Here is an 11672-nt window from a genome sequence, read left to right as displayed (position 1 = left end):
CTGCTCCCCTCAGCAGTGTACTTCGTCGATCTGCCTGTTCTGCTCCCCACTCTATCTCTGGTGAAGCCTCTCACTGCCCCCGAGCCTCTGGCCTGTTCCCCAGTTCTTTATGCACAAATAATTGATTTTCTCTATTTCATTAACTGTATTATTTACACATCATTTGTTACAAACATCTTAAAATTCCTTTTTCAAAAGAAAGAAAACAATCTACAGTGACAATAAAATCCCACTAAATATTAAACTCATCTTCTGGATTTATTTCCAAAACAAAAACAGGAAGAAACTTGATCTTCTCAAAACTCAGACCCAAAAGTAATTTAGTTTCTACGTAATAATACCAACTTACCATTATGGACCGAAGGCCTCGTGCACCTGTCTTTCGTTCTAGTGCCAATCTGGCTATAGCTTTCAAAGCATCCTCAGTAACATTCAGTTCACACTACAAATACATTTTTTAAAAAAATGAGAATTTAGGGTAATTGATGATATTTTCCTAATACAGCATTTGATTTATTAGCAATTACTACCTAAAACCATTACTAGTTCAATGTCCTGACTTTACAGATAAAGAAATATGTTCCACCAAAGGGTGAAGTATACTGATTCACTAATACTTAGAAACAGACTGTAACTGGTTAGCTTCACCTCCTTCCTAGAAAAAAATCCACTGGGACCCTATAGTCCCATTTTAAAGAGTGTGACTAACTCTCTCATCCTCTAGACCAAAGGCAAAACTTTAAAGTCTCTCTAAATTACCACAAATTTCAAAATAGTGAAATTCAAATTATTGAGAACTTAATACAGCAATAAATATCAAAGTACTTTGGAACATCAGATTTTATAAGCTCCTGATATTAAACAACTCTAACATCTACCTCCAGAAAATGTAAAATTTAAGGGAGGTAATTATTTCTCACGGTACATTAGAATCTCCCTTTCAAGCAGCACTTGTTCTGCTCAACTAACCTATGAGAAGCTATCAATATTAAAAATCACAAATGTGTCCTTGAATAGATTTTCTAGATTAACATGGATTTTATATGTTACTTCAACATTTACTGAGCCTTAAGTGTTTACATATTAAAGACTGAATGATGAGTTGATACCATCTTTACCCTTGAGGCACTTAGTCTATTAGATCATGACAAGTTAGCAAATCTGCATTTAGCATTGTGTGTACACAGTGTTAAGCGAGTATCAAAGGGGAACCACTGACGGATTTTAAGGAGGAAAGTAAAATAATTAGCTTCATGTTTATTCATTCAATTACTTACTATTAACTCAATATCTATTTGCTGAGCACTATGCTCAATAATTAAAAGAGATCCATTCTGGAAATGAGAGATAGGTATTTTGATAGTGGTAATCAGAGACAAATGTGAGACAGGGAGACTAAGTAAGAACCAACGCAGGGGTCAAAGTAAAGGATGGTAACAGTATGACTTCATACAGAAAGGAGACTGATAAGACATTAAATTTATATGACCAAAAACATCTGTTATTTGATTAGTTGTGTGGCTTGGGTGACCTCCAAGTATCCAGCTGCAGAAGTAGATAAATAAAAAGCTAATAAAAGTTAAGCAAAAGTATATGAACGTATGCAGTCTGTTATAACAAAGCATTCAGAATATCAAAGATGAAAATAAAATCCTGTGTGTCTGACTTGAGTTGGCAATGCATCGCTGGCATAATTTCTCTCTATATATCCTTGAGTTTTGTTGCTACAATGATTTTAATTAAGAAAAAAAAATAAAGATAAGTCTAAAATAAGACAATGTTCCCTCCCTGACCCCTCGATCCATATTTAGCAAGAATTAGGCAGGTATTCCATGCAAGATGGCTGCTTTTTAATGTGGTATGCTAATTTATACAATTTTAATCACTAAGATGCCCTCATAAACTAAGAATGAAAAATTAAAATCTAACCTTGTCCATGCTGAATAAAGCCTGGTACTGAGGAATAACGGCATTACGTGGCTCAGTTAGTATTTGTACAAGTGTTTTTTCATCAAGGCTGTGCAAAGGAACTACCACAGGCAACCGTCCCACAAACTCAGGAATCATGCCAAATTCAATGAGATCTCTGGCTTCCACATGACGTAACAGTCGATCTTTTTCTTCAATATCTTGGTGAGTATTTGATTCTCCACTTCGATTGGCCAGGTCTGCAGCAGCTGCAGCCCTTCTGCCTTTTCCCAGATTAGACGGTGTTCCAAATCCAAGATACTGTCAAAAGAAATGATTGATATTATAAATAATAGAATGAAGTAGCTTTGTACTATGTACTTTTTATGCATATTTCATGTGGTCTTTGTAACTGCTGCAAGTGGTAAAGCCAGGATTTGAACTAAGTTCTATCTGCTTTCAGAATGGAAAACTTAACCACTATAAAAGGAGATTTTCCACAAGAATCTTAAGTCACAGTTAAGCATTCTATTAAAGTATGGAGTTGTATATATCAAACTTTGTTATAATAATTTAGATTTAATAATAAATATATTAGTATGACATTAAATTAAAATGCCAGGTTTGTTGCACAAGTCTGGGTGGTTAAGATATATGGTCCTGCTTTAGTTAATATAAAAAAGCACTTATTACATATAATCATGCATAGTCATAAATATACATACATATACTACATATGTAAACATTCATTAAGCATATTTCAGCCACTGGAATACAAACGCTTATCATAAAGGGGTTTATTTAGAGTTAGAGCACATGAAGACATTAAAGTATCAGGGAGTACAGGAAAACTGTGACAGCCAAAAGATAGAAAAGACGCATGCATTAAGCAGGGAGATAGTCAGGAATGCCTTCACAGAAGAAACACCTAATCATTTAACAGGCTGAGTCTTAAAACATGAACATATATTTGCCAATTAGATTGAGGAAGGAGAGAGCATGAACAAAGGCCAAGTGAAATGAACTGAGGATTATGAGCAATATCATATGTTTAGAGTAACACTATTAAATCACACCTGATTTTCAGTAAGGATTGAAAGTAACAATAGGCACACAGATAGGTTAATCCTCTAGAAATCTCTGCCAATCTCTCTTTATATCTTCTTTTCAAAAAGATCAATGTGACACTCTTCTAATCTGTCTCCCCTGATTATATATTTCCTCTTTTAAGTAATAAGGACTAGAACTCATGATTTCTCCCTATTTTTCATTAAGTAGCTCAAAGTTAATGAAGTGGCTCAATTTCTAATTAAGGACTATGCTCTAAACCTTCTTTCTACAAGTTTTCTGAGCTCTTATACTGTTTTTAACTGTTCTTCTCTACATGTTTCTAGTTTAAAATTCTTTTTAGGTCTACTAATTACAAATAAATATCAGATTATGGCCCCTACCTTTATTACAGAATTTCAAATATAAAGCTATCTTCTCTCATACATAACAAATTATTTCTTCTTTCAAATTTATCAGGCTAATTTATATAGAATTTATGCAACAAAAATGTAAATTAAGTATGAAAAATAAATTTCAAACTTGACCCTGTAAGGCCTGGCACTAAGAAATAATAGCATTGAGTGACTTGGTACTTTCATAAGCATTTTTTTTAATCTAGGCTATGCAAGGATCTATTACAACCATCTCATGACCAACATCATTCTTTCAATACTACTAACCTACTACTTAACCTAGTACATGGCAAAGGAAACTTAAAACAAAACTATATTAGCAGAGGTAATATAAAGTATATTTACATAAGTAGAATAGTATACTTCATAAAAGTTATCATTTATGGCTAGCTTTTATGTAAAACAAAGATGGAAAATACAGGTGTATTTTGGGCTTTTTACCTCTATATGACATTACATTTTACTACAATAAATAACAAATAAATACTGGGCAAGTATGTTGCAGATAATGAAGAAATAAGTTCCAACTAGAGTCAATGCTTATAAGAATGTTCTAGAAATACTTATGAAACTATGTGGGAGCAACACTCTTTTTTTACTCTGCAAATTACTTCCCTCCATTTGTGAATGTCAGCAGTAATCTAGGTTAGATCCTATAGGCAGGGCAACCGACTTAAGCCCCTTACCTGACTTCAGTAAACTAGACAAGAGAAATGAATCGAAATGTTACTGATAAAATAGTTACCTCAAATAACAAAAAAACTTTTATATGAAATATAAATTTTAAAGTATCAGTTACACCAAATATAGAGATGATATTTAGAAATCTTCCAAACTACTTGAAATTTAGAAAATATCCAGGAATATATTTCTGATATGATCTAAGAAAATCTAACTCAAACATCCACAACTGGAGGTCTCCCTGGTGGCTCAAGGGTTAAAGGGAGCGCTATCAAGCTATCAACAGCTGCTACAGCAGGAACCCAGCAGCCAAGGAGCCAACCCACATGGCACAGCAGACCTGTCATGTCTCATCCACTGCTCCCAACAGCAGAGTATTTCAGCAAATCTGCCTGTTCTGCTCCCCAACTCTCTCTGGTGAACCCTCTTACCACCCCCCACTCCAGCTCTTATATGCATAAATAAATAAATAAATCTTTATAAAAATCCACAATGACATCCAACAGATAATGACACTAAAACAATCCATCCCCTGTAATGTCAAATGCTCTCTATCCCAGTAATGCCTCAGAAAAACTTACCTTTTCATTTTTTCTCCTGCTGATGATTCTGTCTAAACCATTGAAAGCACCTGATGCAACAAACAGAATGTTTGTTGTATCAACTTGTACCGTTTCTCCACGTAGCTTGCGTGAATTCTTTTCTGGAACGTTGACTATTGTGCCTTCTAATAGTTTTAATAAGCCCTAAAAAAATCAATTATTTATAGCATAATTATGTTAAGTGTATTATTTATTATATTTTAGATAATGGGGTTCAATGGGGAAAATAATATGTGGTATGGTCAATGAGCACAACAAAGAAAAGGTCCACATTTCTACAACTAACAGGACAACTTAATGCACTATCACATTGTAAGTTCATAAGTTCATTTGGAATCATTATAGAACTGATGCATTCAGGGAACAGTCAACCTAAGGGATTGTTTTCGATGGTAAAAACATAATTCTTACATAAAAATAGAATTATGACTCTATAAGGTGGCACCCAACCATATGGGAACAATCAAAATTTGAAAATAGTTGGAAGATTTGCCTTTCATATAAATTAAAATTCTATTCCTAGAATAGGTATTCTTAAAGTTCTCAAAGCTAAGCTTTGGGAATACCTAAATTTTTAGATGGCTTCATAAAAAAAATTATCCAGTATCTAAGTGTGGATGTACCACTCTAAGTCTTGGTTAAAAAACTTGAGCAATTTTTCTTACCCATAGTTTATGTCATAATTAGTTACCAGTAAAATGTCAAGTTGGCAAGTAGAGCATTATGACTTCAATTAATGATTCTATAATGAATGAAACACTAGCTTATCTTTTTTATCCTATTTTCTAAGTGAAGAGTAAGAAACATGTGCATAGTTCATTTATGTCTAATTAGAAACAGAACTTTGTTTCAAGAGTCCTCCAGAAATGTTTAACTGGGGCCTCTGAGGAATAAAATAAAAAATAAATTTATGTTTTCTGTTCTTTAAAAAATACTTTTAATTTCTTAAGAAAGGTAATTTGGTATTTAAAATCACTAATAGCTGAACTACTTTAAAATGGTATATGGAATTTGGGGTGGGAGAAATAAAACAGAATCTAATTGAATGTGAAACTAAACGTACAATATTTGGGAGGTAGATGTATTCCCTTCCTTTTAGTGGACTTGAACAAAATATTCAACTGCTTACTTGCTGAACGCCTTCTCCACCTACATCCCGTAACTGATGAATGCCTGGCACACTGCCAATCTTATCTACTTCATCCAGAAAGACAATTCCTATAATTTAAGGAGGATTCTATTTATAATATGAAAAAGATATACACAAGATAACCTCAACTTTTAAAGACTAGATAGTTAGAGCAAGGTTATTCAATCTTTCAAATTTAAACAGATGCAATGGCTTAATTATATAAAGTTACACTATTATCTTGCCCACTCATCACTTTGTACAAATGTTTCATTATTTTGTAGGATATCACTTGGGTATGATAACCAATTCTCTTAACAAGTTATCTATCCCATTAATGTTTTTGGGTTCTTCAGGAAGCTGAAATAGTGTAGAAGCAAGAGGTATATGTAGTGTTGGTACGAACAAATGTTAAGCTTCTTCTTTCCTACTTATCTTCTTTTATTTAAAAGAATTTAGACTGGAAGCTGTCAAGTTATTCATGTAAACAAGGACAGATGACAGATGGGGAAAGGAAAAATGTAGCATGTTGACATCCTATTATTAAGAAGCTAACCAATTTCTAGATTCACCTTGCACTTTCCCACCCTTGTTCTTACTCAACCCATCATCACAGCTTTAGGAGTCTGCTGGAGAGTAAGAACAAAAGAAACAGTGATTGTAGAGAGTAACTGGGACTTTATGCCCATTTATGATAATAAGACAAAGCAAACTTATGGCCTTTAATCAATATGCTAGAAAATACTTAGCAGATATTTTGTGAAATTAAAGAATTTTATTCCTCGACTCAAAATAAGAATTATATTACCTCTTAATTTTAGACCACTTCCCCAAAAGACTACATGTGGGGACAGAAAAGCAATGCTGAGCACATACCTTGTTGTGCTTTTTCTACATTATAATTGGCATCTTGGAGCAGTTTGGCAATCACAGATTCAATATCTTCACCTACATATCCAGCTTGAGTCAAAGTTGTACAGTCACAGATAGCAAAGGGGACATCAAGACATTTAGCTAGAGTTTGTGCCAGCAGAGTTTTACCTACAAACAGAATCAGTAGCAAAGAGTTTACTAGTATTATGTTGGTAGGCAATTTAGCTACAAAATACAAAATAAACTATGATTAGTATATAATTTAAAATTACACCTTTTCTCTAATATCATCAGGTATAATGGTATGTTCTTTTTATTATTCCTATAAAGTTGTTTGTGGCTGCGTTAAGGTCAAAATCAATGCTTCAAATTCAATTTGAAGCCTATGAAGAAACACTGATAATATATCCATATTAGATTTTAGATTTTTTTCTCAAGAGTCAGAATCCCCCAATCACAAAACACTGGCTATATAATTACTTATATTCTATTTTTTTTTAAATAAGTGGCAAATTATTTCAGGAAGTTAGTTACCTGACCCAGTTGGTCCAAGTAGCAAAATATTACTCTTTTCAAGTTTTATATCATCATGGGAAGAATCCAATACTTCACCTCCTCGTTTTTCCTGAGGTATTTGTTGATTTATTTGTTGCTGCATTGATGCTCCTAAAGCATTACCATGTGGACTAATTCCAGCAATCTGAAGCAATTCTGAAAAATGCCAAAGGAATTACTAGAACTTCATTTGATTTGACTTGAACGAATGTCCAATAAAGCTCTGAATCTAAGACCAACTACTTATTTTTAAAATTTTAAGTAGTCTTGACATGTTGTCTTACCTAAAAAGGAAGAAAACTTCAAATGATCTCATGATAAATATACAAATAGACAATGATTATTCAGGAAACCTCAGGCAATGGAAATGGACTCTTTTTACCTTCCTTATTTATATAAACCTGTATGAAGAATGCCCTTTCACCCAAAGAAACACAATAAAATGGAAGGAGAATGTTCTTAAGGCTAAGTTTTAGCTTTTGTCTACCTCTAAATAGCTATCTGATCTTGGGCAAGTCATAAACTTTGTGTTTAAGCTTACAGTTAGACATAGCTTATCAAAAAGTATTGGATGGTTTTACTCATAGGAGGAATATAGGGGAGCCAAATATGAGATCAAGAAAAAATAGTAATAAATAAAAGGACAAAATTAATAGGCAACTATAAATTACAAACATACTGTGGGGAAGGGGAATTATGGGGTGGAAAGAGCACAAAGGACTAAGGTGATGGTTCATTTGTGACTTGGTGGTAGGAATTTTATGGGGACTACACCTGAGGAAAATCAAACACTGTACAAAAATGAACAATGGTGTAAAATATATATAAGTATTTCTTTTTAAAAAAATACCTGTCTTACTAAATTTCAAACACATCGCTGGAAATTGTAAGAATAAACGAAAAGAAACAAGAGCTGTTACCAAATATTGTAAGGTCATCCCTAGTCCTATATGAATTTCTGATTTTTTGGAATCTCAACTAGATCTTTCTACTTCCTGTACTAAGGACAAAAAGCTTAACTAGATGGGATTGATTTTATTGGAGTAATATCAGCTTATCAGCTGAGTCCCTAAAAACATACACAAACACACTCTCTTATATTCTCACTCTTTTGAAGGAAAGAATCCCAATAGGCTTTTCCATTATCCAGATTTGTATATATCCTGATTCTCAGCAGGAATGATATGAAAATAGTATCTGTGCTTATATCATACTAGTCTTTATTTTCTGGATTCATTTTTAGGCTTTTTTAAATAAATGGATTAAGACTATCAGTACTTTTGATGCATTATTATTTTAAACAAACCAACAGATGCTCAGTAGACATAACTTTTTTTTTTAAAGATTTCTTTATTTATGCATACAGAACTGGGTACAAGCCAGAGGTGCAGGGGTGGTGAGAGGAGTTACCAGAGACAGAGTGGGGTGCAGAACAGGCGGATCGATGAAGTGCACTGCTAAAGGGAGCAGCCAGCAGGTCAGGAGAGGTCTGCAGTGCCATGTGGGTCACCTCCTGGGCGGGGATCGAACTCATGCTGAAGTGGCTTCAGTTTCTTAGTGCTGTGCTTTAGCCCACTGTGCCACCAGGGAGGCCCAGCAGACATAACTTTTTATGATCTTATTCTATTGGTGACACTTTCAAACTATTTTAGGGTCACACTAAAGGGTTATTATTACTTAATAAACATTTGGATTTAATTAAGTTGTGCTATAATTTGAGGGTTAATGACTAGTGAATAATTCACAATATGCTATGACTCATTACAATTCATATCAGGAAAGAAAATGCAATCTCTAATACAAGTTTAGTTAGCTAGTTATCCCTAATGCAACAGTGTTTTTGTTTAATCTAGTTAGGGATTTCTGACCACATAAGAAAGGGTTCTGGCTTAAGTGTAGGCTTGGCCAATGGAGGAAAAATTAATTAGCTTTGCACAAAACTGCAAGTATATCAACTATAATGGAGTCAAAAGGTACATGTGTTCAACTTAATGAATTTTAAAAAAGGAATAATTTAAATAGTTCAGAATAGATGATACTTGTCATTTTTGAAAATATAACCCATGTAAAATATCCTTTCAATTACTCTGTGTTCCCACATATCTCTCACTGCATAAACAGATATTCATAATGAAAGGGACTATGAGTGCACAAGTTAATGCAGTATTTAGATGCATGGAGCTCATCAGCTTGCAGTCATATAAAATGGCAGCAAAATCTGTACTTTCAGCCTTACAGGTTTTGGAGAAATTAAGTTATTATTTACTATATGTTATTCAGAATAGTGCCCAGCAGATTGTTTTATAAGGCTTACAGAAGAATTTATTACTATTACTGTTTTCCTAGTCTATAAGTATTTATAAAACATTACATAGTCCTTAGAAGCAAGTCAACTATTTCATTTGATACTCAACTTAAGACAAACATTATGTCCCAAAGAAAGAAAAACGAACATAAGTCCCATTAAGTATATAGTATGTTTGGATTTAATCTTAATATATGATTTCCAAAGAACTTTCAAAAATATTTTGATTAAATATGATGTTGGTCTATTGCCCTAACTTGAATATCTCAAAGCATACAGTTTTAGGATAAGATTAAATTTGTATATGAAAATACATTCTATTTAAGTTTTCAAAATATTAAATTTCCAAATCAATTAAGATATAGAAATATAAGTATCTTCAAAAATGTCATCACTTGGGGCCCTCCCTGGTGGCGCAGCAGGTTAAAGTACAGCACTAAGAAGCTAAAGCCACTTCCTCATGAGTTCGATCCCCACCTGCCCCAGAAGTGACCACATGGCGTGGCAGACCTCTCCTGACCCACCCGCTGCTCCCCTCAGCAGTGTACTTCATTGATCTGCCTGTTCTGCTCCCCACTCTGTCCTTGGTGAATCCTCTCACTGCCCCTGCATCTCTGGCTTGTACCCCAGTTCTGTATGCATAAATAAATAAATCTTTAAAAAAAAATCACCACTTGATAACATTTAAGTTACATTAAATCACTACATAGAATGACTACATATTTCTTTCAAAATATTCACTACAGATTTTTCTTTATTACTTCATACTACTTTAACTATCCCTCTGCAAATTTATGAATGTAATATAGACAGCTTATCTGCTTATACTTTTGGATTATAAAGTAATAAGTTCATATACCTAGAACATATTACTTAGATCTTACATTCTTATATACAGTCTAATTCTACTGTAATTTTGTCATGCATGGCAAAACCACTTTCTAAATCATTTAAAAATAACTAGAAATAATATAATCTTATTAGACATCATAAATCTCAAGACAAAGCTGGTAAACTACTTATGTTTCCATAGCTAACCTTGTATATAGAACATACATCTTGGTTGAAAAGCAAATGTAGAAGTGCCAAACTTATCAGTGAGAAATGTTGATAGTGGTTTATCTATTGCTTTCTTTTTACTTCTTAATTACTGAAACAAAAGTCCACATGAATCTTTTTATGATACCCACTGGAACCTTCATCCTCTGTGCAATAAGTGTATACACTTCCAGAACAGAGAGAGAGTATGTGTGTGCATGCAAGCAAGATGGCCACTATCATTGGTGTATCAAGAGTCTTCCACACCCTTCATCACACCATCTGAGATTTACAGGGGCAACTGAGGTTGGAAAAAATTAGTTAAAGCTTAGTATAATGATAACCATTTTCAAGGCTATCTATGAGTTTTATAAGTATCAAAAATCAAACAGTGTGGTTTCTGGCAAAGAGTAGCTAAAAGATAATTTGGCTTTGCCAAAATTTCTGTTACTTGTAAGGAGCTCAACTAATTGTACGGGAGAAAAAAAAAAAAGAAAATACTGAAAAACAGACTTGAAAAACACAACTCCTGTTAATATGAAGATCTATATAGAGTATATATGTATACATCCTATAAGTACTTTTTTAATCTCTACATTATGCTTTAAGAAATATCACAACAGAAAAGATTAACATCTAAAACAATTCAACATATATACTAACTACATAATTAGCTATGAAAAACTGTTCCCAGGCCCTCCCTGGTGGCAAAACGGGTGCACAGCACTATGAAGCTATCCACAGCCACTGAAGCACAAATTCCATTCCCGGCCAGGGAGGTGCCCCACATGGTGTGGCAGCCCTCTCCTGACCCACCTCCTTGCTCCCCTCAGCAGTATATTTCAGTCCATCTGCCTGTTCTGCTCCCCACACTGTCTCTGGTGAATTCTCTCACTACACCCCCATACCTCTGGCCTGTACCCCAGTTCCATATGCATAAATAAATAAATAAGTCTTTAAAAAAAGAATAAAACTAGAAACTTTACAAAAAACAAACAGACATCCCACTGATTGGGGAAAAAAACTTTCTCACACAAAACTAGCAATAAAGGATTGATCACAAAGATAAAGAACTGATGAAACTCAACAAAAATAAACAACTCCGGCCCTCCCTGGTG

General features: G+C 33.8%; 1 protein-coding gene across 1 annotated transcript in view; it reads right to left on the bottom strand.

The window, feature by feature from the left end:
- CLPX (caseinolytic mitochondrial matrix peptidase chaperone subunit) overlaps positions 1–11672 on the bottom strand; it is a 43460-nt gene that overhangs the window by 5678 nt on the left and 26110 nt on the right. The window contains exons 7-12 of the mRNA XM_004687672.2: positions 7191–7367; positions 6660–6824; positions 5784–5872; positions 4634–4798; positions 1930–2229; positions 350–442 (exon numbers count right to left, since the gene is read on the bottom strand). Of these exons, the coding sequence (XP_004687729.1) occupies positions 350–442; positions 1930–2229; positions 4634–4798; positions 5784–5872; positions 6660–6824; positions 7191–7367 (989 nt within the window). The remainder of the gene's footprint in view (positions 1–349; positions 443–1929; positions 2230–4633; positions 4799–5783; positions 5873–6659; positions 6825–7190; positions 7368–11672) is intronic.

The sequence above is a fragment of the Condylura cristata genome, unplaced genomic scaffold (genome assembly GCF_000260355.1).
Source record: "Condylura cristata isolate star-nosed mole 26May11 unplaced genomic scaffold, ConCri1.0 scaffold00023, whole genome shotgun sequence".
In the NCBI taxonomy this organism is placed as follows: Eukaryota; Metazoa; Chordata; class Mammalia; order Eulipotyphla; family Talpidae; genus Condylura; species Condylura cristata.
Note: the sequence above shows the minus strand (reverse complement) of the source record. Positions and strands in the feature narration are given on the sequence as shown.